General features: G+C 54.9%; 1 protein-coding gene across 3 annotated transcripts; it reads left to right on the plus strand.

Moving 5' to 3' along the window:
- Window positions 1–106: 106 nt before the first annotated feature.
- On the plus strand, window positions 107–26,007 carry IP6K1 (inositol hexakisphosphate kinase 1). 3 transcript variants are annotated; one of them, XM_059664720.1, is made up of 6 exons: window positions 107–257; window positions 17,705–18,028; window positions 18,394–18,601; window positions 20,194–20,375; window positions 22,091–22,371; window positions 22,801–26,007. In XM_059664720.1, exons 2-6 carry the CDS (start codon window positions 17,806–17,808, stop codon window positions 23,335–23,337), a joined length of 1,431 nt encoding a protein of 476 aa, XP_059520703.1. In that variant the 5' UTR covers window positions 107–257; window positions 17,705–17,805; the 3' UTR covers window positions 23,338–26,007. The 3 variants fall into 3 exon arrangements, with proteins under 3 accessions (XP_059520703.1, XP_059520704.1, XP_059520705.1); XM_059664721.1 differs by having other exon boundaries at window positions 22,091–22,266; XM_059664722.1 differs by lacking the exon at window positions 18,394–18,601 and having other exon boundaries at window positions 113–257.
- Window positions 26,008–26,460: the final 453 nt, after the last annotated feature.

Here is a 26,460-nt window from a genome sequence, read left to right on the forward strand (position 1 = left end):
CAGTCTCGGCCGGGGGCGGGTTCTTTGCAGCCCTGGTTACTATGACGCCCGGCCCCCGCCCCCTCGGCTGGCCGCCATCTTGTTGTTGATCCGTACCCAGTGGGCAGCGCCGGGAGCTGGACCGAGCGGCCGGTGCGGGGCCGCTGCTGCGGGGCTCAGCCGCCTGCGCTGCCTGCCAGGGGCGGGCAGAAACCTGGAGGCCCGGGGGGCCCAGCTCCCGTGGGGAGCCGTGGGCGCCCGCTGCCCGGGCCGGGCCGGTGAGTGACAGGACCCGGGCGGCTGGACCGGCCTGACGGCCGCGGGGCGGGCAGCGGCGGGCGCGGGTCGGAGCGGGCGCGCGCAGAGCTGGGATGTCGGCACAGCATCTCCTGAGCGTCCCGCGGCCGCCCGTGGAGCCTCCTGGTGCTGGCGCCCGGCCCGGGGACCGCCTGGGGGTGGAGGTCCGAGAGCCCCGCGCTCGGGGCACGGCCGCGGGGGAGCGGGAAACTGGCTTCTCCGAGCGAAGCCCTGGGCGCCGCGGAGCCGCAGCGCGGGCCCATGCCCGGTGTCAGCCCGGTGCCCTCCGGGGCGTGGGGCCGCTCCCGGGCGGGAGACCCCCTTCCTCTCGCTTCGATGTCGCTCCTGCGAGTGGGTTGTTGGCGGCGCGAGACTCAGACGCGGCGCACGCCCCGCGCCAGGGAGGCCGGGGTCGGGGCCCTGCGGGTCCGGGCGGGCGAAGGCCCTGGGCCCCCGCCGCCGCCCGCGCCCCTCGGAGCTCAGCGGTGCTTCTCCCCGGAGGGCCTGGTTGGGAGCCCGCGATGCCGGCTGGGGTCGGGACCGGATGTCTTTGGTCCCCGACCGCCGCTTCGGGGAGTTGCGGCGCAGCCTCCCGCCTCGTGCCCCGGGAGGAGGTCCGGGGTGCCCGGTTCGTTTTACCTGCGAAGGAGACAGATCGTGCGCGGGCGACGAGCCCAGGGAAACGTGGAGGCGTTGGAATCGGAAAACGGATGCACCTTTTATCTATTTTTTTCGTCGTTGCGCGTAGAATGGGGTCGCCAATTTAACTTTCAGCCACGAGATGCATCCTGCCAGTGGGAGTGGCCGGCGAGGATGGGCGGCTGGCGACCCGGGGTTGGGGCGCGGGAGCCTTCCGGTGCGGAGCACCTTTCCTGCCCCTCCCGGCCTCCCGCACCGGCGCCCGGATGTGGTCACGCAAAAAGCCGCACGAGGCCGCCGCGAAGGCAGGCAGCGGCACTTGGAGCGCCTGGGTCAGGGCCTGTCATCGTCAGGTTTAATCCGGACGGAACTCTCTGCTGGTCTGAGAGCAGCTGGAGCAGATGCTGGGAGCGCAGAGGCGGGCCTGTTGCTGGCCGCCCCACTGGCGGGGGGGGGGGGGGGGGGGGGAGTGGTCTTTGTTTATTTCATTACCTTCCCTCCAGTCATTTTTTGAATCTTGAATGAGTTTTGACCTTGGTGAGACCAGTTCCTCGGGCTCTTTTTTTTACTATATATTTTATTGGTTTCGGAGAGGAAGGGAGAGGGAGAGAGAGAAACATCAACGATGAGAGAGAATCTTTGGTCAGCTGCCTTGGGCAGTTCTTGGTAAGAAGGGAGGGAGACACTAAAATATCAGAAGCTTCTCAATGTTGTCCCAAGCTAACCCCCCTCCCCCCAAGTAATGCTTCCTTTAGAAATGGAAGGCAGCCACCTGGTTAAATTATTGCTGTTTTCTGTTAAAATAACCCCAAGTTAGGCTCATGGCCTGTTTAGGGCCTTTCTGAGCTGTAGCAAGTGACAGACTCTCCCCTTAGTGAGTTTTCAACACTAACCTTTGCATGTAATTTTAGGGGTTCACGGGCTCATTAAAGTCCACCCATGGCATCCATGGTGTAACCCTATGTTACTGCCGCCCCAAGGAAGTTACAGAATACCCAAGAACTTTTATTGCCTTCGTTTAATGCTTTCACAACCTCATGAGTATTTATGATGCTTGATTCGTTCAGTATGGTATTACCCAAAGGTAGCTAACGGCAGCACTTCTGTGCTGGGCTTTTCTAGTTGCAGATAAGTAAGAATGTCGTTATAAAATAGCAGACCCTCTGGCCACTTAACCTTCTTTGTCTGTATGTCATTCGCCTGGAAATGTCAGCACTTGTAAGTGAGCGACAGACACACTTCACCGACTGGCGACCCTCCACTGACGCCAGAAACCGCTGCCGGTTTGTGGGATGCGACCTGATGTCCTAATGGGGCATTCCGGGTGCTGCTGGCCAGCTGGCCTCAGCCCACCTCTCCAGGGTTAGCCGCCTAGTCCCCGCTCGTCAAATGCCTCACTAAACATCTCACACACGTTAGTTATTTCTCTACACAGATCACCAGCTGAATCCCGTGAGTTTTGCGCCCTTGGGGGTCCCCTGTTCCTTCAGTTTCCCGTCTCGTGTCTCTGGTACCCAGCTCAGGGCCTTCCTGCCTTTATGCGACGCTCCCCAGACATCCCAGCCCCTGGGGATGCCCCGCTCCCTCTCCTGCAGCAGCGGCATCGCCTCAGGCAAGAGCAACATGGTGTTTGCTCTTTTAAAAACAGTTTTGTTTCCTCTGATAAGTCTTAGCCCCTTGCTACAGAGACGGTGTGTCTGTGACTTTGCGCACCTGCGTGTGGTAGATGAGGACCAAATACTTACAAAAACGTGCTCCATTTACCCAAGTGGGAAGCACCCTCTGTCATTCAACAGGATGGAGGGAAGGGGCAAGTAGAAGTGGGGGCTGGGGCCATGGAGCTCCACGCCCTGCCCTGCTTGCAGTGGTGGCACAGGTAACTGGCGGCGATGGGCTGTCCTTAGCCCTGAGGCCTGAGACAGGAGCTGCATCTCGGAAGTGGCTGCGGCCACCCCCTTCCTAAGATGCCCGTTTGGACTCTTGGGAGACGTGTTGGGAGAGCACGGCACTGGGTGCTGAGATCTGAGGCTCTTCTTGGTGGAGCTTGGTCTCTGCCACCGTGGCCGCTGCGAACGTGTGGGCAGTGTTAGCTGCTCGCCCCTCCCAGTGCTGCCTGAGGCGCAGGAGCAGGGGTGGCAGGGCCAGGGAGGCTGGCAGTGCGCTCTCTGGCATGGGGCGAGGGAGCTTGTCCCCGTGGATCTGCGCTTTGCCCCAATTTTAAGTCAGGTTCACTTCTCTCCCCTCTACAGCAGGATGTGGGCAATGGCTTCCGAGTGAGAAAACCGAAACATCTGGGTTCCTTTGTGAAAGGTGCTCAGGACTCTCCTGAAGTGACATTTAGGAGGAGGCATTATACATGCGATTTGAGGGGGACACTGTTCCCTTTCGTGCTGGGTCCCTGTGGGGACTCTGTTTGGTTGAGGGCTTGGAAACTCTGCTCCTAAACTCCTCCGTGAAATGCAGGCGGGAGCAGGTGAGGCTGGCTCTTCCCGGGTCTAAAGTTACCAGAAAAGGAGCGCACCTTGAAGTCCATAAAACAAATCGGGGCACATTATGGTTGAATGAACACTTACAGACAGCGAACTCTGTAACCAAAAAGTCAGATGACAACAAGTGTCGGCGAGGGGGCGAGGACATCAGATCAGAGCCTTTGGCACAGCTGGTGACGATGTAAAATGATGCAGCCACTTTGGAAAATAACCTGGCAGTTCTTTAAATGCTTAAACATAGAGTTCCTCTATGACCCAGCAATCCTCCTCCTAATTATTCCCCAGGAGAGATGGAAAACCTGCATATGTGTGTTCGCAGCAGCATTATCCATGACAGCCACAGGGAGAAACAACTCACATGTGTGTCAGCTGATCCTGGGAAAAGGAAAGGTGGTGTGTACATAAAATGGAATATTACATAGCGGTAAAAAGGAAGAGTGCTGACGACAGCAGGGGTGAACCTGGAAAAATCATGCTAAGTGAAAGACGCCAAGCACACAAGGTCACATAATATGTGGTTCTGTTCATGTGACATGTCCAGAACAGGCAGATGTCTAAGCGTAGGAAGTAGATGTGGTTGCTCAGGGCGTGGGGTGGAGGAGAGGAGGGGAGTGTAGCTGACGGCTGTGGCATTGCTTTCTGAGGGGACGAGTTTGCTCTAAAATTGTAGTGATGGTTGCACATCTTTGCGAATATACGAAAGCCATTGTACACTTTAAATGGGGTGAATTACATCTCAAAACAGTTATAAAAACACATGACTTTTATATAAGTAATATATATGCACTAACTTAAAAATAGATAATATATGAGCAACAAGAAATAAAAATAAAGGAGCAGCCATAACTTCACTGTTAGTTTTAGTATATCCAGGCTTTCTTTCCTGTCTTATAATTTTTACAACAATGAGATCATGCGTACAGCCTGAGGTGCGCCTTTTTGCAGTCAGCGCCACATTGTAAGCATCTGGTCGGTCAGAGGCATCTGCCCCGGGCGCCTGGCTGTGAGTGAGGGGAGCGGGGGAAGGGCGGTGGGAGTGGTGGGCACTCGGTGAACTAACTCTGTTCCAGCCAGTTGTGCTATCAGATCTTGTGACTTTTTCTTTTTTTTAAAAGAAAAACAGAAATCCAGATTTTTACGTGAAATTTCCCAAATTTTAAAATTGGCAATGAATTAAAATTTGAGCCATTTCTTTCTTTATATATATATGTGTGTGTGTGTGTGTGTGTGTGTGTGTGTGTGTGTGTGTGTATTTGTATTGGTTTCAGAGAGGAAGGGAGAGGGGTAGAGAGAGAGAAGCATCAATGATGAGAGAGAATCATTGATCGGCTGCCTCCTGCACGCTCCCAACTGGGGACCTAACCCGCAACCTGAGCATGTGCCCTTGACCGGAATCAGACCTGGGACCCTTCAGTCCGAAGGCCAATGCTCTAGCCCAGTGATGGTGAACCTTTTGAGCTCGGCGTGTCAGCATTTTGAAAAACCCTAACAACTCTGGTGCCGTGTCACATATAGAAATTTTTTGATATTTGCAACCATAGTAAAACAAAGACTTATATTTTGATATTTATTTTATATATTTAAATGCCATTTAACAAAGAAAAATCAACCAAAAAAATGAGTTCGCATGTCACCCCTGACATGCGTGTCATAGGTTCGCCATCACTGCTCTATTCACTGAGCCACACCAGCTAGGGCAAAATTTGAGCCATTTCACTGGTCAAAGAAAACTGTCTACTGGAAATGGTAAAAGTTTTGAATTGCCGAATGTGCATGTTCCCAGGTGAGGTGGGACAAGGGGACACTTTCCTGTTTCAGCCCTAATACCATAAACAAGGCCTTCAGCGATGCATTAAGAGCCATGGTTTTCCATATTGTTGCGCTTTTCGTTGGTGAATTTGCTGCCTCAAATGGCTCCCAAGCATGCGCTGGAGTGCGAGCTGACTGATCCTCCCAAGTGCAAGGTGTGCCTCGCGAAGGACCTGCGCTGAGTGTGTGCAGGCGTCAGTGACAGGGCCGGTGGCTGAGGGCAGCGTTAACGAGCAGACCTGTAAGGACCGTGTCTTAAACAGAACTGGACTGAGGGGATGTCCTGTATATCCAGTGAGGAGCCTGGGAGGTTATGTCTTGGTTGGATGACAGAAGTGTGGCCAGCGGCTCGCAGGAACGGAGCCCGCATTCCCGCAGGAGCGGCGGGCGGAGCCGGCTCATCGAGTGCGCAGGGACTTGGGAACAGAACACGCCAAGCCCCGGGAGGTGATCCAGGCTCTTCTGGCGCCGGCTGCTTTTCCGAGGTTCCTCCTGCTGTGCTTGCTCTTTCTGACCGCTCAGCTGCGTTCTGTTTCCGGCTGTCCGGTTTGCCGATGGGCGTTGGGGTGCGTCTGGGGTTTGGCTGTTAGGAATAAAGGTGCAATAGGTGTTCTTGCACAAGTCTGTGTGCATGTTTTCCTTTCTCTTCCAGCCGCAGCTCAGAGTGGAACTGCTCCGACTCCCAGGCTGGGTCAGAGGGGGCCCTGGCTCAGGAAAGGCTGAAGGGCAGTCCTCCGGGCCCCGGGCGGTTCTGTTCTTCCCTCGTGGCCCTCAGGTCCCAGCTGCATTTCCCATTCCGCCAGGTCTCAGGTCCCCCCCACCCCCCCACCCCCGTCCGAGCCGAGAACCAGTGGGCATTCCATTGAGGCTGGGAGTGCGGAGCCAGGGACTGTCGCAAGTAGACACAGCTTCTGGGTTGAGGGGTCTGTTTGCTGCAAAATTGACTTCCGTCCTTGTCATGTGTCTGGAATCCCGTGGGCTGATGCAGGCCAGGAGGCTTCTCGGCCGTCATAGGGTTCACAGAACTCGCCCTTCGTCTCGCGGTGAGCCTGGCCTTGGCGATTTGTGCCTTGGCAGCGTGCAGGCCCAGGTACCACGATGGCGCTACCTCTTTAGACTGGTGGTCGTGTGGAACAGGTGACTGTTAACGCTTGGGCTTCCTTGTCTGATGCTCTTGCGTGTGTGGTGTTGGAAAACTAGCGCAGCGGGTGCTGGCTGGGGTGCTGGGTTGCAGCTTTCGGGAGCAGAGGCAGTGCGTTTGGTGGTGACTGTTGATCCCTAAGCCCCTTCCCGGGGACAGTCGTTTGCACACTCTGCCTGCTCAGAGCTCTGCCTGGCATATGGCCTCTGTTTCATCTTTGCCTCCTTGGACCGGTGTGCCGTGACCACTGGGTTCTTTGTAGAACTTAGTTATCAGAATTATCTTTTAAAACTTTCCAAATCTCTTAAATAATTAAATTGATTCTTATGAAGCTGTTAAAATGATATTTTTTGGTTGGAAATAAAGGTAGAGATTTAAATGAATGAAAATTTCATGTGGAAATTTGTTGAAGTGAGAAAATTATTCTTTAAATACTGCTGCTTTAGAGGGCATTTTATTAAAATTTTAAGTGTATTTTATTTATAGTTTAAGTTTTTTGGAGGAAGAGACCAATACATAATATTCTTCTTACTCTATTGGGATCTTTATTTCCTGGTCTGCATGTTTTTCTCTTGAGTACCTAAGTGGATGAGAGAAGGAATTTTTTCCCCTTATTTTATTTTCCCATCACCATTTATCCCCTTGTCCCCTCTTCTGTCTTCACCCCCTCCACCCGCAGTCACCGTATCGTCTGTCCACGAGTTCTTTCTTTTTTCCTCCGCCCCCTTATTGTTCCCCCCAGGAATTTTGTTTTAATAGCCTTATGAGACTAGTATAGTCCATTCATTGTACATTTGAGGAAACTGAAAACACACAATAATTAGAATGGGTAAAGTTTAACTGAAAGAATTATTAACTAAAAGAGGGTATTGGAGTGATGAGAGATTGGCTGTAAGAAGTAGAGAGAATTCCAAGTAACAGGAACAGCATATACCAGGTGTACCGGTTAATCGGACTTTTTTCAATAGATGGAGTTACACATATGTTGATATATATGCGATTTGATATGTCTGCTATTTTGTTGTATTGTCAGCAAACTTCAAAACTTCATATGTCAAATTTTCTGAAGGTGTTAACATCATAGATATTTTTATGTTTAAAAATGTTGAATTTAGTGCCAAAAAAAGAGCATTTGCGGGAAGTTTTAATTCATTATTTTGAAGAAAAGTGCTGCTGAAAGTGATCGTATACTTCGGGGAGCTTATGGTGAACATGCTCCATCTCAAGATACCTGTGAACGCTGGTTTAAACGCTTTAAAAGGGATGATTTCGATGTGAAAGACAAAGAACGTCCTGGTCAACCGAAAAAGTTTGAAGACCAACAATTCCAAGCGTTATTGGATGAAGATGCGTGTCAAACTCAAAAACAACTTGCAGAAAGATGAAATGTTGCTCAGCAAACAATTTCCGATCGTTCACAAGCAATGGGAAGGATTTTAAAGGAAGGAAAATGGGTGCCACATCAACTGAACGAAAGACAATGGAAAAGTGAAAAGTCATCAGTAAAATGTTGCTTCAACGGCATGAAAGAAAGTCTTTTTTGCATCGAATTGTGACTGGCGATGAAATGTGGATTTATTTTGAGAATCCCAAGTGCCTGAAATCATGGTTTGATCCAGGTCAACCATCAACATCGACTGCAAGGCCAAACCGCTTCGGAAAGAAGACAGTGCTCTGCGTTTGGTGGGATCAGGAAGGTGTGGTGTATCATGAGCTTCTCAAACCAAGTGAAACCGTTAATACTGATCGCCACCGACAACAAATAATCAATTTGAACCATGCTTTGATCGTGAAACGACCAGAACATGCCAGAAGACACGGCAAAGTAATTTTGCTTCATGATGACCCACCATCACACACTTCAAACCAGTTAAAGACACGTTAAAAGATCTTTCCTGGCCGTAACCAGTTTGGCTCAGTGGATAGAGTATCAGCCTGTGGACTGAAAGGTCCCAGGTTCAGTTCCAGTCAAGGGCATGTACCTTGGTTGTGGGCACATCCCCAGTGGGGGGTGTGCAGGAGGCAGCTGATCGATGTTTCTCTCTCATTGACGTTTCTCTCTATTCCTCTCCCTTCCTCTCTGTAAAAAAATCAATAAAATATATGTTTTTTTAAAAAAAGATCTTGCCTGGGAAGCATGAACCCACCCGCCGTATTCACCAGACCTTGCCCCTTCAGATGACCACTTGTTCCGATCGATGGCACACGCACTTTCTGAGCAGCACTTCACAACGTACGAAGAAGTGGAAAATTGGGTCTCTGAATGGTTTGCCTCAAACAAGAAAAGTTCTATTGGGACGGTATCCACCAATTACCTGAGAGATGGGGGAATGTGTAGCTAGCGATGGACATTACTTTGAACAAAGCACTTTTGCTGTTTCTCTTGAAATTAATGTGTTTTCTTTGATGACAAAATCCGCATTATTAACCGATAAATGGTCAATCCGCATTATTAACCAGTAAGTGGTCAATCTGCATTATTAACTGGTTAATAGTCAGTCCGCATTATTAACCAGTAAAGGGTCAATCCGCATGATTAACCGATTAATAGTCAATCTGCATTATTAACTGGTTAATGGTCAATCCGCCTTATTAACCGGTAAAGAGTCAATCCGCATTATTAACCGGTAAAGGGTCAATCCGCATGATTAACCGGTAGAGGGTCAATCCGTATTATTAACCGGTTAATGGTCAATCCTCATTATTAACCGGTACACCTAGTACTCTCCGGAGCAGCTGCTGCCTCCAGGGCTGACACAGATGCTCCAGGGAGAGCGCTGCCCGAGCTGGGACGGAGCTGGGACGCGTCGTGGAGGAGAGGCGCTGGCCTGCCTGGGGCAGGGTGTCTGGTGCCGCCCTGGCGCCCTCGCAGTTCCCCTCGCACCGTGGCTGTCGCCTTCTAGGATGAGGGAGGCGAGCGCTATTGATGGTCTTTCTCCCCCCGTTGATATGATGAGTCACATTGGGTCCGTCTTCAGATACTTCATCAACCTTGCATTTCCATTTGTCATGTTGTATTATTTTTTCTATGTCATCGGATTTGTTTTGCTAAACATTTTTAAAGGATTTTTGTGTCTTTGTTCATGAAAGATATTCGTCTATAATATTTTGCATTTCTCTCTTTTATGGCAAGTTTCCTTTTAGATTTTGTTATCAGCGCTACCTGAATTCATAAAGCAAGTTAGAAAGTGTTTTTTCTCTCTCTGTTTTCTGAAAATGTAAAATATTAGTGTTGTTTCTTTTTTAAATGTTTGGTAGAATTCACTAGTGAAACCACCTGTGTCTGGAGTGCTCTTCGGAAAGATTTTTGATAAATTTCTTAATAGATGTAAGGCTGTTCAGATTTTACATTTTACCTTGTGGAGGGTCAGGAAAGGAAGCTGAGAGAACGGAGAGATTGGGAACTGCTTTGAAGGAATGATGCTGCTTTGAAGACGTCACTAACTACACTTTCCTAAGTGGGGAAGTTGTTGATGGTTTGTGTGGCTGAGTTAGTCCGATCTCTCTGGAACGCAGGGTTCTCTGTGAAGTAGGTGGAAGTGTTTGTCTGCCATTTAAAGGTGCTTACATGTAATCCTGGTGTTTTACGAGGGTAGAGCAGAGCGATAAGCTAATCTGCTGGAAGCAGTTAAACTCTTGTGGTTTGTGAGGCGTTAAACAGGTCATTTACCTCCGTTACAGCTCAGCTCCCACGTTCACTAGCTGCGTGTTGCTCATCTGCGTGGACCTCAATCTACGCCACGGGTGCTGCGACCGGTCACTGTGCGTGGTGCGGCTGGAGGGCAGCCCGGGCCCCCTGGCCTGGCTCTCTGAACGCCTAACTGTCGCCGGGAGCGGGGAAGGCCTCGCAGGACAGGAGCCGAGGAGGAGAGAGCCTGCGTGTGCGGAGCAGCGACGCCCCCGGAAGAGCAGAGCGGAGCCGGGTGGTGGGCACTCACTCTGTCCCGGCGGCAGCGGGGCACACCGCAGTCCGCGGCCCCGGCTGAGGAGTTGGTCTTTGGTCGTGTTTCCAGATCGTCTGCGGAGTAGATGGTGCCGAGACGTGTGAGCGCGTGACTTCGCCGCCGGAGGAGGCTCTGGGTTGCGGCCATACCTGGTGTGTAGGCGTGGCCTCTTGGTGCCCCTTTTAAAACAGTGCAGACTCAGTTACTTAAAGCCCCTTTGGAGTTCTAGCGGCTTTGTGATATCGAGGCACATAGGAAAGACGGGAGCTATTTCTTGGTGCCATCATTCCTTAACGTGGAGAGCCCTCATGCTCTGAGCTGGGGATCTTTCCCGGGAGGGGCCTCCGGTCTCTGACAAGCTCAGTGCGGCGGCCAGAGGTTCAGCTTCGCGTCTCCCGGTGCAGGAGGCTCATTTCCACATGGCGCCTCTGTAACAGCCACCCTGTGGGGAGCGCAGGTGCAGGTGGCAGGTTTGTACTCGGGAGGACCTCCAGTTCTAAACCCAGAGTTACAGCTACCAGACATTCGGGCGAGGGACAAGATTACTGTTCTTTTGTTTCTGTTCTGAAATTGAGCAGCCTCTATTAAAACAACGTTACCGAGGGAAATGCCATAGGGCGGACCATCAGTTTCCCAGCCACTTAGCGTGTGCCCACCCGCCTCAGCCTCCCCTTAGCTGGGCTACACGGGGACGGAGGGGAGAAAGGGAACGGAGTGGCCAGCCACAGCAGAAACCTGGGTTGGGAGAGCAGGCCTGGTCCTGTCCCTTCGCATCTTTCTTTCACTTGCGCCGAAGCGTCTCTTTCAGTTTGGGGTCTTCAGTGGGACGGGCAGTATGAGATATGGAGGCCAAGATGTTCCCCATTCTATATCTTGGCTAATATGCAAATGGTCCCCTCGGAAATTCAACCGGGAGGTCGACCGCCTGCTATGATGTGCACTGACCACCAGGGGGAGGTGTGGAACAAAGAAAGGCCTGGCCGGCAGCCACTAGGGACCCTACCTGTGCATGAGTTTTGTGCACTGGGCCTCTGTATACATATTTCAGAGAGGAAGGGAGAGGGAGAGAGAGAGACATCCATGATGAGAAAGAATCATGGATTGGCTGCCTCCTGCACACTCCCCACTAGGGATCCAGCCTGCAAGCCGGGCATGTGCCCTGACTGGGAATTGAACCATGACCTCCTGGTTCATAGGTCAGTGCTCAACCATTGAGCCACACCAGCCGGGCTAAAATTTTTAAATTGATTTGGAGAGAGAGAGAGAGAAACATGGATGTGAGAGTGAAATATAGAACGGCTGCCTCCGGTTGCCCCCAGGATGCCCCCCTACTAAGGATTGAGCCCAAAACCCAACATGTGCTCTGACTGGGAATTGAGTTGGGAGCCTTGGGGTGCACTGGACATGCCCAACCAACTGAGCTGCTCCAGGCAGGGCCACACAGCCTCATGTTAAGTGTCTGTGGTTTTCTGTTCCTCTCAGAACCATTTATCCTGTCCTCCCACGCGTGCTTTCTGGGTTTGACCGTGTTCAGATTCACCTGTGAACAGCTAGGCCGAGCCTTCCCTGACTCGGGTGTGGCTCCTGGAGTGTTTAGCCGCAGCACAGAAGGTCCTGTGGCTCCTCGTTCAGAACCATCCCATTCAGTCGTGAGCGGACAGTACTTCAGGCAAGAAGGAGGGGGACACCTTTGTTCCTCCTCTCTCTGGTCTTCTCATTTTGATTCCCCTGGATCACTGGGACCTGTGTTTAAAATTCTGCCCCAATCCTCCCCTTTCCCCACTCATTCCAGCACAGTTGAGAAAGATATTTTCAAAAGGATCTTAGCTAAAATGTGTGTGTGTGTGTGTGTGTGTGTGTGTGTGTATGGAAGCACAGGTTTCTAATTTTTATAAATCCAGTAAAAACAGGAAAGGGGTTCACTGGATTCTAGCTTTTCTCTTTGCCCTAAATGATTTCTGTTCTGGCTGTTTCTTGGTGGGCTGGCACATCTCGGCCTCCTGCCAGCTTCCATTCCTCCTCGCTCCTGTTTGCTCTGAGCCCGGTATTCTCAGGAGGATGTCGTTTGCCCGTGGCCCTGGGAGAGGACCCAGGAGTCTAAACAATTCTTCATCTCTTCTCTGAGGACAAACAACAAAATGGATCCCTGTAAGCCTTTTCCCGTCTCCTCGTTTCAAACCCAGATTGCTCTCGGCCTCTGCACACACCTCTGGTTTCTAGGTGAGGGGCGTGCCAGGCCCTGGTAGATGGGAAGGGCAGGCTCCCGGTGGCAGCCTTCTGCCTTTGAACACATCCCTGTATTTCCATCCTCAGAGGAGGAGTTTGTGAGCACCTGCTTCCAACAGGCGGTCCATGTGGGGAAGGATGGTCCTCGCCCCTGAGCTGCCTGTGGTCAGTGCCCACCGCCTCGCGGGGAAGAGCAAGCGTGGGCTGGCTTCGGGAGGCGTGGGCTCTGGCTGACGAGCCTTAGAGCAGCGCTCGCCAACCTCCGGACCTCCCGGGCCACCAGGGGTCCGCGGGGCACCGGTTGGCAACGGCTGCTCTAGAGAACACACAAGCCCTCATGTTCGTTTTCTCTGGTTTGTGCGCCCGTGAATTTAAGGGCACTCGCTGCCTCTCCTGTCAGAGTCTGTGTGAGCTGATTGTTTCTGAAACTCGCTTTCATAAAGCCCGGAACTGTACACGGCTTGGGTGCTGTTCTTTTCTCATAGAATGGCCTATGGGCCCGCTGTGTTCTTTTTGCTATTTTCACCTTGGATGATATCAGAGAGTAAAAAACAAACCAAAGATACATTATTGCCAGAATTTTACCTGGCATTCCGGACTAACCAAGTTTAAATTTAATTTTTAAAAAACTTTGAGATGACAGATGAGAAGAGCCTACCTGACTGATGCTGGAAGGACCTATCACAATAGACTATGGACTTACTTGCAAAAAACAAACAAACAAACAAAAAAAACCTAAAACACATTTTGTATGATTCTGAAAGGGCATGAGACTGTTGTTATGGGTATGTTTAACTTCAGAAGAGGTAGAGGAAATCTTGGAGTTATAAACTATTTCTTACGAACATTTGAGGAAATTTTCAAGCATTCCTGTGGAACGTGAAGGCACCAAGGACGCTTCCCTTTATAAAAAGATTGCGTGTCACACTCAAGTGGTTCATTTGAGGCTATAAAAGTAGGTTGGCCACCGAATTTGGAATTCCAACCAGACTTCTCGGAGTGCCCGAGCCTGTCCCCTCAGGGACGTGGTGACCAGGTCTTGTCTTGCTGTGGGGCTGCACCTGCCTCGTGCTAGACAGCCCTGACCTTGTTCGCTCCATGTCTGAGGGCAGGTGCTCGCCGCCAGGGCTTCTGTTCGTTGCCACCTTCTAGGCTCACTCTATTGTTGAATTAAAGCAAACAAACTTACATTGTCTTTTCTAAATTTGGTTGGAATTCTTTGATGTGGTTCATCCTTTATTATTGAGACTATCTGTATGTTTGCCTACTTTCCCCTTGTCCTCTTTTGTATCCTATCTAATAAAAGAGAAAAATGGTAATTGGCGTACGACGATACCCTTTTCATTGGCTAATCAGGGCTATATGCAAATTAACTGCCAACTATGATTGGCAGTTAACTGCCAACAAGATGGCGGTTAATTTGCATATGTAGGCACAATGCAGGGAGGCGAAAGGGAAAGCAGGAAGAAGCCCCCTGCCACTGACAGTGATCAGAAACCCAGGGGGGAGCTAAGAGCTGGGGGGCAGGGCAAAGGCGGCCCTGGGGCCGCCTTTGCCCTGCCCCCCAGCCATGATCGGAGAATCAGGCGCCTTTGCCGCCCTGGCCAGTGATAGCAGGAAGTAGGGGTGGAGCCAGCGATGGGAGCTGGGCACAGTCGAAGCTGGCAGTCCCAGGAGCTAGGGGTCCCTTGCCTGGGCCTAAAGCGTAGCCCACGATCGCGGGGCTGCTGCAGCTGCAGGTCCCCGCTGCCCGGGCCGGACGCCTCAGCCAGAGGCCTCAGGCCTGGTCAAGGGGCTGATCCGGTGATTGGTGATCGGAGGGTGATAAGGGTCAACTCCTCTGGCCGAGGCATCAGGCCTGGGCGGGGGGCGGAGCCGGGGATTGGGGGGATATGATGGTCCCCTTGCCCAGGCCTGAAGCCTGGGTCAGAGGCGTCAGGCTTGGGCGGGGGGTGGAGCAAGCGATCAGAGGGAGATGGGGGTCCCCTGCCCAGGCATGATTCCTGGGCCAGAGGCCTCAGGCCTGGGTGGGGGCCAGAGCCAGTGATCAGGGGAAGATGGGGGTCCCCTGACCAAGCCTGACACCTCTGGTGGAGGCGTCAGGCCTGGGCAAGGGGCCGATCCTGCGATTGGAGGGTGATGGGGGTCAATGCCTGAGGGCTCCCAGTATGTGAGAGGGGGCAGGCTGGGCTGAGGGACACTCCCCCACACACACCCAGTGCACGAATTTCGTGCACCGGGCCCCTAGTTTTTAATAAAACTGCTCGCATCCTCTTCCTAGGCCAGTGATGGTGAACCTATGACACGCATGTCAGAGGTGACACGCGAACTCATTTTTTTGGTTGATTTTTCTTTGTTAAATGGCATTTAAATATATAAAATAAATATCAAAAATATGTCTTTGTTTTACTATGGTTGCAAATATCAAAAAATTTGTATATGTGACACGGCACCAGAGTTAAGTTAGGGTTTTTCAAAATGCTGACACACCGAGCTCAAAAGGTTCGCCATCACTGGCCTAGGCTTTTCCCTTCCATATTTTGTTTAGTTGCTATTGTTGTTATTCTTATCCAGGCACATTTAAAACTGTTTCTTTCATCTATCACCTTTTTGAGTCCAAATGCAGAATTTTGCCTTTTCTTTGTGTGTGGATTTGGAATTCTGTCCTGTGGCCAACATGCCTGGTCCTCTAGAAAGCCACCTCTTGGTTCTGGTCTCGGCCCTAGATTAGCCTGTAAACATTTTTTTATTTACAGCCCTAATAGGGAAAAGAAAAGAAAGAACTTGTCCTTCACAAACATTTTTTCATGTTATATACTTAGCACCCTCCCGCACACATCTGTAACAAGCATCATGCACATGCAGTCATTTATCAGCTGCTTTTATTGTGTGGATACCATGTGCCAGGCACTACTCCGGCATTTAGGAGAATATATAGTAGTGACCTGAACAGACAGTCTTTCCTTCATGAGTTGACATCATAATAAAAATAAACACAGACATTATCGATGAAATCTATATTATGTCAGAAGAGGGTAAGTACCACGAAAAAGCAGAAAAAGTAGAGCAGGTTAAGGGGAGTCCACGTGGGTTTGCAGTTTAAACTTAAAGAGAAAGACATTTGAGCTGATCCTCTTTCTCAGTACCCTTGAAGGAAGCGAATGAGGTGGCCACGTGGGATCTGGGGGAAGAATGGTCCAGGCAGAAGGCAAGGCAGGTGCAAAGGCCATTGAGGGCATACTCTGCGCATACTCTGCCGCGTGCCTGCCGGTGTGACCGAGTGAGGTGATGAGCCGCGGGAGAGCGCTAGGAAACCAGCCCGGGGAGGACAGGGTGGGAGGACCACAGGTCTTGTGGGATCTCGTAGGCTCTGGCAAGGGACTTGGACTGGGACTTTGGCTGAAATAGGGTGAGACTGCAGGGTTTTGAACCGGGAAGTCACATGCTCTGACTCTCAGTCCTGGCCCTCGCGGCTGCTGTGTTGTATCTCTCATTGGTTGTGTGCGGCGGGTGTGAGTCGGGTCGGGGGAAGTATGGCACCAAGCTAGGCTTTCCTTTGCCAAAACAGACACTTTGAACAAGATTAAGTGGGGTTTTGACGAAATCATGTTGGGGTTGAAATGACTTGACCCAGTAGATGATTCATAGGCCCTAAATGTAAGACGTGGGTTTAGTCCTTTTTGCCACAGTGAGATTCCTGTTACCCTCATAATGTGCTTTTATTCATTGGGGCCTTCTGCAGTTATTTAATTCAGTCCAGCAAACCTTCTTAGCACTTCCTCGGTGCCAGGAGCGACCTTGGGTCCTGGAGGGAGGCGAGAGGGGTGGTTTGGTGGTGGTGACAGACGAGTAAATAGACGGCAGTGCAGTGCTGTAGTGAGGGTCGGCACAGGCTGCCTTAGGAGCCACACGGGGTGTCCAGGACCCCTGTTAGGGGACAGTGGAGTCTGGGGAAGCCCTGGGCACAGGGAGCCCGATCCTGGAGGAGATCTGGGAAGTAGAGGCCAAGCAAAGAGGCGCTGCCTCAAAGCCCTGCGGATCCGCCTGGTGGAGCGGAGCGGAGTGGAGGGGAGGGCGCGTCTCTTTGTGGACAGCAGTGGGATGGGCGTAGCTTCCTGGCAGCTCGGGGTTAAGGCAGCTGCACCAGCGTTCTTGTGCTGCCCGTTTCGCCCGTCGGTATGAGGTTCAGGAAAAACCATATTCTTGCTCTACACATACTTTGTTTTTCAGTCTTGAACTTTCAGGTGTAGTCTTGCCAGTACCTTCCTAGCTTTAAAAATATATCCAGGCCCTAGCTGGTTTGGCTCAGTGGATAGAGCGTCGGCCTGCGGACTGAAGGGTCCCAGGTTCGATTCTGGTCAAGGGCACATGCCCAAGTTGCAGGCTCGATCCCCAATGGGGAGCGTGCAGGGGGCAGCCACTCAATGATTCTCATCATTGGTGTTCCTACCTCTCCCCCCCTCACCCTTCCTCCCTGAAATCAATAAAAAAATATTTTTTAAAAAAGATATTCAGTAGTCAGGAAGGTGCCACTACTTTAACTTTGAGAGAAAATTGCCATCACAAGGAGGGTCTTTGAAGACAAAGAGCTTTTCCTTGTCCCACTGGTTGGTATAAAGGCAGCGGGAAGGAAGGCAGGAGGTGCTGGACTTGGTCCGAACTTGGTAAAATCTGAAGCCTGAGTTCCTTTATGATTCTACCACTCAACCAGGAGTGCTTCCCGCCGGGGCGTGGCACCTTCAGCAGAAAAGTCAGGAACCCGGTGTGACCTGATTTCTGGGGCAGAAACCCTTACCAGCTCTGGACATGGTGGGAGGTCTGAGCGGGAAGAGTTCGTGTTGCTTCTGGGTTTTGTCCTGAGCTCTTCTGTGAAGAGCAGGGACAGTGCTTTCCTGATGGCGGTCACATACTTAGTGGCTCTGAAACCGCATCCTTTCGAGAGCTTCGAGGGGCCTGAGAGCTGGCAGAGGGAGGGAATATGGGCTTTTGTGCGGAAAAGGGAGCTGGAGGCCAGCATGCACCTCAGCTGCCGTCCCCGGCTGCCTCCCGCACGCGTCCCCACAGCAGCCCCAGCAGACACTGAGCCGGGACTAGCTGGTCGGGTGCTTGACTCTCTCTCTCTCTCTCTCTCTCTCTCTCTCTCTCTCTCTCTCTCCCTCCCTCTCCCCCTTTCTGCGCAGACTCAGACCTGCTTTCCACGCACAGGCCCTCCACCCCGTGCTCCTCCGGTGGCCCATGAGCCGCGTCCTCTGCCCCCGGTGCGCGACGGGCCCCCAACGCAATGTGTGTTTGTCAAACCATGGAAGTGGGGCAGTGCGGCAAGAGCGCGAGTCTGGCCGGAGACCGCGGGGTCCTCCTGGAGCCCTTCATCCACCAGGTGGGCGGCCACAGCAGCATGATGCGCTACGACGACCACACGGTGTGCAAGCCCCTCATCTCCCGGGAGCAGCGCTTCTACGAGTCCCTCCCGCCCGAAATGAAGGAGTTCACCCCCGAGTACAAAGGTCAGTCCCTGCGCCGGAGCCCCAGCTCGGTTCCCCTCGGCGACCCTGGGCCTCTGTTGTCTCAGGGCAGCTCAGCTGTGTTGTTACCCAGAATTCAATCCCACAGCCTCAGCGAGGGCTTTAGACTCAGGGGACTCAGCGAGGGGCAGGCCCTGGGGCCATGTGGGTCAGTGGGCGGAGAGGCGCACCTTCCTGGCCCAGGGGAGGGAGGACGGTGCTCCCCGGGCTGCGGGCCGGGGCCCCTGTGGACTCGGAAGCCGACCTCTGACACCCTCTCGGGGGCTTACTTGGAAACGTGTTCCAAAACAGCGCGAGGCACAGCGCCGGCTGCTCACCTTCGTTGACGCGCTGCCTGTCTCCCACAGGGGTGGTGTCTGTCTGTTTTGAGGGGGACAGTGATGGTTACATCAACTTAGTGGCCTACCCTTACGTGGAAAGCGAGACGGTGGAGGACGACACGCCAGAGCGGGAGCAGCCGCGGCGCAAGCACTCCCGCCGGAGCCTGCACCGGTCGGGCAGCGGCAGCGACCACAAGGAGGAGAAGGCCAGCCTGCCCTTCGAGACCACCGAGAGGTGAGGGCCGGGCGGATCTGCCACCGGCCGCTTCGGGGGCAGTAGGTCAAGTTGGGGGAAGTGGCCGTTGGTCTTGGGCCACCCAGGTAGGTGTGACCTGTCCCGTGTGTCACATCACCCCGGTGACTTCTGGGTGGGCCGGGGCTGGTTGGCAAGGAAGCCAGCTTTGTGGCTCTTGAAGGGATCGCAGAGAGGCACCCACGAATGGCTCGGCAGTGCCCTCCCCAGAAGAAAAGGGGACTTGTGTCACGCTGAGAGGGCTCCTCCACTTCCCGTTAGAGGACCAGATCGCTGCCAGCGCCACCCTGTTGGGGTCGTCACGGCTGGGGAGAGGACAGTGACATTGACGTCACTGTAGCCGCCGCCCCCACCCTGCCATTGCCGGGACGCCTCGCCTACGTGGCTCTGCTCTGCGTGGCAGTGGGCAACGCACCTGCGGTCCCTCCCAGCAGAGCCTGGCGTGAGGCTGTGGTCACGTCCTGATATTTTCCGCGGGTTCGTCTTCTCACCAAAAGCCGGTGTGGCCTGACTGACCTGAGGAAGGAAGTCCCTTCCTCGCTGGCGGCCTGCTTTCCTCCCCCCGCGCCCTGGCCTGCTCTTCCCCTCTGATGTCTCCTCTGGCAGGCCCGATAGAGGCGCCATTCATGGGTGTCATGTCCCATGGCTCCGCGCGGAGTCGTTAAGGAGAGTCTGCCATCGGTGCCGCAGGCTCTACACTCGAAAGGGTGGTCACCCATGACCTTGACATGGCATCCGTGTTCCCCTGTTTTAAGTGAAAACACACACTCACCAGTTTCTGTGTTTAAAATTGTAGTCAAATGCACATCACGAAACTCGCTGCCTTCACTTCCCCGCATGCAGCGAGCGGCATCAGCACACGCACACGGTGTGCGGCCATCACCACCCGCCCCAGAGCCACCTCCCGCCTCGGGAGATGCTGCAGCCTGCTCACCGTTAGCTCCAGCCCCCCCCCCCCTCCCGCACCCCCCAGCCACCGTCTGCTGCTTCTCCCTGTGGACTTGAGCTCCTCACATGCGTGGGGCACACAGTGGCTCTCCTTTGTGTGTGGCTTATCTCCTCGCTGTGTTCTCGGCACCTCCAGGTTGTAACTGTATGGGCATCTCCCTGCGTGGATACACCACGTTTTGTCTGCCCGTCCAGCCACTGCCGGCACGGGCTGCTGCCGCTCCTGTTCGCTGCTGTGCTGTGAACATGATCCAAGTATCCGAGTTCCCGTGTCGGCTCTGTAGGTGTAGCCGCGGGTGGGACTGCCGCACCGTGAGAATTCTGTGGTGAACTTGGTGCGGAGCGGCTGCCCCATTCCCCTTCCCTCCAGCGGAGCCGGGGGCCGGCGTCTTCACCTGCTCCCTCAGGGTCGTGTGTAGGAGAGCAGCCTTCCGAGTGGTGTGAAGTGCTTTCTCCACCCCCTGGTTCCATGCACAGGAGCATTTCTCAGACGTTTTTAGACGCAGGAAGGCCACTCGGAGCCCTCGACTCGCCTTGAGGTGCTCGGCCCGTGCGCCACAGCAGGCGGCGTGGGGGCAGGGGAGGCGCCCACCCTGTGCACTGAGAGGGGTGTCTGTTCTCCCCAGCTCCCAGGAGGCCAAGAGCCCGAAGGCGGAGCTGCACAGCCACTCGGACGTCCCTTTCCAGATGCTGGATGGCAACAGCGGCCTGAGCTCCGAAAAGATCAGCCACAACCCCTGGAGCCTGCGCTGCCACAAGCAGCAGCTGAGCCGCATGCGCTCCGAGTCCAAGGACCGGAAGCTCTACAGTATCCTTGTGACTGCTCTTCAGCCGCGTCTGCGGGCTGCCCTGTCGGGGGCCCTCAGTGCCACGGCCAGACCTCTGTGCTCGGGCTCCCCCGATCCCACCTCCCTTCCCATTGGCCCCCTCTCTCCTCCTCCTGTCGGCGGCATGCTGTGTTCCTGCTTTTGGGGACTGTTGAGACTGAACCTCAAACTTCCTCTCTCTCGCAAACCAGTAAGCAGCCCGCCCTCGGTGGGGGTTACAGGGAAGGTGCTGAGACAGTGGGGTCAGCTGCAAACATGGACAGAAAGGGCAGGAGTCCGGGCCACAGAGCCATTTGAGCTGAAGGGCCTAGAAGTACCAAGGGATGCGTCTTAAATGTGTAGCCCACGGGTTTGCAGTTAAGTCAGAAAACGGCCTGATAGAGCTGTAAACCAGCTGCTTCTCCAGGCTCCTCTGGGAATGCTAATCCGGTTTCTCATCCTTATGGCAGCACCGTGACCGTGTCTCCTTAGGACCAGGCCCGGCGAGGCCCTGGTGGCCGGGGCAGGGGTGTGGCTGGCTTCCTGGCGGTGCAGGGATGTGTACAGCCTGCCGGAATCTCCTTTAGTTTGTATATGCCTGCAGGACACATGTAAAGAATGAAAAGTGAGGACTTCAGCAGAGGCGGTCTACCCACAGTGGAGTATCACTCAGCCGGAAAAGGAGTGGCTTTCTGTTACGCTGCAGTATGGAGGGACCTAGCAGACCTTTTGCTAAGTGAGAGAGCCAGGCACAGGACGGGTTCTGTGACTCCACTACATGAAGGGCCTGGGATAGGCAGACCCAGAGAGCCAGGAGGAAGAGCGGGCCCAGGGCTGAGGTGGGGTTGGCAGGGAGGTAGTGTCAGTGGCACTGCTTCTGGTTGCGGTCTGGGAAGTTCTAGAACTGTGGTTTTCAACCTTCCTAATGCCGCGACCCTTTCATACAGTTCCTCATGTTGTGGTGACCCCCAACCATAAAGTTATTTTCGTTGCTACTTCATAACTGTAATTTTGCTACTGTTATGAATCGTCATGTAAATATCTGATATGCAGGATGTATTTTTATTGTTACAAATGGAACATAATTAAAGCATAGTGATTAATCACAAAAACAACATGTAATTATATATGTGTTTTCCGATGGTCTTAGGCGACCCCTGTGAAAGGGTCGTTCGACCCCCGAAGGGGTCGCAACCCACAGGTTGAGAACCACTGTTCTAGAAGCAGCGGGTGGTGATGGCGGCATAATAATGTGAATCTACTGAATGCCACTGAGTTCACACCTAAAATATTTAAAGTAGCAAATTGTATGTTATGTGCATTTTACCACAATAAAATTTTACTTTATCTTTTTGGTTAATCCTCACCCAAGGATATTTCTCCTGTTGATTTTGAGAGAGTGGAAGGCAGGGGAGGGGAATAGACATTGATGTGAGAGAGAGACATCAATTGGTTGCCTCCCACACGCACCCCTGCTATGGCCGGGGATCCAACCTGCAACCCAGGTACGTGCCCTTGACCAGGAATCAAACCTGAGAGCCTTTGGTGTGCGGGCCAGCGCTCTACCATTGAGCCACACTGGCCAGGGCATAAGCAATTTTGTAGAAGAGAGAAGCCGGTGTTGTGAAGCCCACGTCTGGGTCTGTGAGGTGACGACAGGTGACGGGCGGGGAGGCCCTTTGCAGAAACTGCTGTTGTCCCCTTGACCTGGGCGCAGAGTTCCTCCTGCTGGAGAACGTGGTGCACCACTTCAAGTGCCCGTGCGTGCTGGACCTGAAGATGGGCACCCGGCAGCACGGCGACGACGCGTCCGCCGAGAAGGCTGCCCGGCAGATGCGCAAGTGCGAGCAGAGCACGTCGGCCACGCTGGGCGTCAGGGTCTGTGGCATGCAGGTGAGAGCCAGGTGCTGCCGCCAGCCTGTTAGGGAGCCCATGTCCGCCGCTCCCCAGGCCAAGTGTTCTCCTTGTCCACGTTGGTCCAGAACCTCCTCCAAGAGGGTGAGTCCCGGGGTGCTGAGCGCCTCCTCGTGTGTATGTCCCTTGAGCCTCTGTCCTTGTCTGGTGACTCTGGTCTGGGCTCCAGCTACAGAGCTGCTGGGAGAGCCTGTTGCCTTGACATTGGGGCAAGGAGGACTCTTGTCTGTCAGTCAGATGTTCCTAGTTTGAGTCCAGCTGGGTCGCAGGGCAGCTTGGAAAAGGACTTCAAAGTGATGGCAGAGGACTTGCAGGCTGGCCTTCTCTCCTGGCCGTCCTGCGGGAACCTCGGGCGCCCTGGCCCGCCGCTCCGTTGTGTGGGGTCAGCAGGAAGGCTCAGCGTGGTCAGAAGTGCTTCCAGACAGTGCTGGCCAGGGCTCTGCGGCCTGGAGCGCGGCCCCTCAGCACTCAGTACTGCAGTGGCACTCACCTGTCTGTCTCCTGGGCTTTCAGGTGTACCAGCTGGACACGGGGCATTACCTCTGCAGGAACAAGTACTATGGCCGGGGGCTCTCCATCGAAGGCTTCCGCAATGCCCTCTACCAGTACCTGCACAACGGCTTGGACCTGCGGCGTGACCTTTTTGAGCCCATCCTGAGCAAACTGCGGGGCCTGAAAGCGGTGCTGGAGCGGCAGGCCTCCTACCGCTTCTACTCCAGCTCCCTGCTCGTCATCTACGACGGCAAGGAGTGCTGGCCCGAGTCCTGCCTGGACCGCCGCTCCGAGATGCGTCTCAAGCACCTGGACACGGGGCTGCCCGAGGTGGCGCCACCCTGCGGCCCGAGCACCAGCCCGGGCAGCTCCAGCAGCACCAGCCTCGAGAGCGTGTCCTCTCCCAAGGTGGACGTCCGCATGATCGACTTTGCACACAGCACGTTCAAGGGCTTCCGGGATGACCCCACCGTGCACGACGGGCCGGACCGAGGCTATGTGTTCGGCCTGGAGAACCTCATCAGCATCATGGAGCAGATGCGGGACGAGAACCAGTAGGCCCAGCTCGGGGCCCAGAACCCCTCCCTCTCCACCCGCAGGCAGGGACCACTGATCCGAACTCGCCGTGAGGACACACAGACTTGCTTTTAAAGGGTTATATTTCTCTTGGGTATAAACTAAAAGAAATGTTTTAGCTGTAGCCTGGCATCCATATATATAAAGAGGAGAGCAGAACACACACCCTCAGCCAGGCTCCTCAGCTCTGCAGCTCCGACTGCTGTGTCCAGGCTGACTTAGTGGAGGTGCCCCTGGGGGGCTTGCAGCAGGGACGGGGTGCCCGTGGACATCGGTTTCTCTTGCCTAGGTTTTTGGGGCCTGTGGCTGCAGGGCCCTGCTAATTGTGGGGTGAAGCCCTGGGCTTATGCCGGGCCCCTCCATGCCCATTCACCCCTTGTTCCTCGGAAGGAGAGGGATTGGGTGCCCATTTCTAGGGGCATGTATCCTAGCGGTGTGGGTGTCGGCCGCTCTGACGCTCCCAGGGCACTACCAGGCCAGCTGTGCACAGCTGGGCCCATCCTTCTCATCTGTTCTTGGCAGGAAGCTAGATTCAGAACCTGGGCTGAAGCCAGCTTAGGGCAGAGGGCAGGCCCTGGATTCCCAGGCACTCCGGCACTTGCACCTGCTCCTCTTCCTGTCTGCACACCCCAGCCAGCCTTTCCCACCAAGATCCCTGCCTAAGGATTCCCCCGCCCCTTGTCCCACCGACGGGGGGCCCTGTCCTACGAGGCCTCGGGGCCTCCAGCGAGACAGCGTCCACAGGCCTCGTGCTGTGGGCGAGCGTCCTCTTCCTGCCCCGCAGGCAGCTCTGCTACTCTGGGTGGGCTGCTCCGCGCAGGCTCGGGCTGTGGTCCGCTCAGGGCTCACTTCCCCAGCCAAGCTCAAGGCCGCAGCCCAGGTGAGGGAGAGCTGCGAGCTGGCCTGCACAGGGACACGGTCTGCACCCGATGCGGGGCTCAGACTCTGCTGGGAGAGTTTTGCCTTCTCGGTCCTGGAGCCCGTCCGTCTGTCTGTCCATCTGCCCGCTCCAGTCTCTCGGGGTCCTTCCCTGGGTATCGCCTTGTTCAGGAGTGAAGACTAATTCCCGCCCTGCTTTCCTCAGCAAAGGGTCTCGCTCCCGTTTCCGAGGTGAGCTTCGCCCCTGCGCCCTTCAGCGGGTGTGGCCTCTTTACAAAGAATGAGCAGAATGCATTGTGGGAGGCGTGTCCCTGCTGGCCCAGCACCCTCTCTGTGGCCTGGAGTGTGGTTCCTTCAGCACTCAGTACTGACAGTGGTGCGGGGCAGGCCCGGGGGGATCCCTTCCTCCCCGCGGTGGCAGTTCTTTCTTGCGGCCGGCCCTTCATGGCAGAGGCCAGCCACGTCCAACACTGGCCAGAGGCGACGCTGCCGTCACCTAACCATTGCCAAGGTCAGTGCCCTCACCGCAGAGCCTGGGGCCACGGCCGTTGTCACCTTGGGCACATCCTGTTGGGGCATTACAGGTAAGCTCGCTAGCCCGCGTCTGTGAGGCCCCGGTCACTGATGGTTTCCTGGCCCTCAGATGCAGCCTCACGCACCTTCAGTGGGCTCCTTGATGGGTCCCATCTCTCTCGGCCTCTGACCCTGGTGCCAGTGGTGGGCACGTTCCCATTCCTTGGGCCTGGGAGGGACAGCTTGCTCGTTTCTGGTCAGTAACGGCCGTCTTTGCTCCTGTACCCTCTGTGGCTTCAGCCATAGGGCAGTAGCTCTTCATAGTGTAGCCCGCCCTCTCCTGGCAAGGCAGAGGCTGAGACAGGGCCCCTGGAGTGTGCTGTGCCTCCCGAGTTCGTATTTGGGGAGCAGATGTACCCTCTTACAGTGTCTTCCTGGCACTAAAAAAAGCAGGGGCCTGGGATTGGCTGCTTCTCCCCAGCGGGGTCCCCTCTTTTCAGCACTTTTGACACTTGGAGACCCAGCCTTGTTAGCGGGCAGGTGGTGGGCATGTGTGTGCGCTCACCCCTTTCCCCTGCTCTGCCAGCGCCCTGCGCCCGCCGGGCCCTGCCTTCCCAGCCCCAACTTGGGACCAAAGTGCAACATGGGATCGCAGTTGGAGCACTCGAGTGACCCTTGTCCCTAGCGCTTCCTTAGGCCAAGTGACACTAGCCCCTGGGGGGTGGGATTGGGTGGTGCTTACAGAGGAAGGGGACCAGTATAGCAATTAGCCAGGGACCCCCACCCTCCCTCACATTGGGGCCTGTGCAGGGGGCGTGGGGACTCCTAAGGGGCCAAAGGCCTAGGCTAGTTCAATAGCCGCTGCTCACTCGCTCACACCTGGCCACTTGCACGCCCTCTAGATGCAGATTGCTTTGCGCTTCAATGCTCTTCAATTTGCTTTTCTTCGCGCCCATTTACAAAATGGTTTAATGAGGAGGAGATGTGGAGAACCCCGGGAGGACCCTTTGCTTCTCCCGGACTGGAAGGCTTTGCCTCTGGGACCCGCTTCCTGCTCCACTTTCCTGTCCACGCCGCCCGAAGCCTGCGCCGCGATCCTCGTGGCTGGGGCCGCGTCGGGGCGCAGTGCGTGTTTTCGGGACGATGTGCGGGGGAGGGGTGCTTAGACCTTGGGCCGAGCTGCTCCCGTCTGTCCACCCCGCGCTGCCCCCCGCTTGTGTCTGAGGTTGTGTCCGTCAAAATAAAGCCGCTGAAACTCTGGCTTGTGTCCGTCTCTGTGAAGACCCCGCGGCTCCCGGAAGACAGGCGGCGCCCATCCCGGGGTCCGTGCCCTCTTCCCGGGCGGGGGCGGGCCGGGCGGCGGACTCGCCCTTGGCGCCAGTTCCGCCTTCGGATCCGCCAATGGCCAGCTGACCCGCGGGTCCCAATCGCGGTCCCCATAGCAACCGGGCGCGCTCGGACTCTCATTGGCTACGTCCGCCAGAGCTGCGCCCAGCGCCTCGACGCCGGCGAACGTGCCACGTACGCGGCAGCCGATTGGTCCGCCCGGGTCCACGTCACCGCCGCCCGGGGCCGGCTGAGTTTCGGGCCGCGGCCGTCCAGTCCGCGTCGCATCCTGGTTTGTGGCATCGGATATCGGCGTCGGGGCGTCCTGGGCGGGAAGGACAGCCCCAGAGTTGGTCAGCCTGGCACGTGCAGGACCCGGGGCTGGGC

Source organism: Myotis daubentonii, chromosome 14 (genome assembly GCF_963259705.1).
Source record: "Myotis daubentonii chromosome 14, mMyoDau2.1, whole genome shotgun sequence".
NCBI lineage: Eukaryota > Metazoa > Chordata > Mammalia > Chiroptera > Vespertilionidae > Myotis > Myotis daubentonii.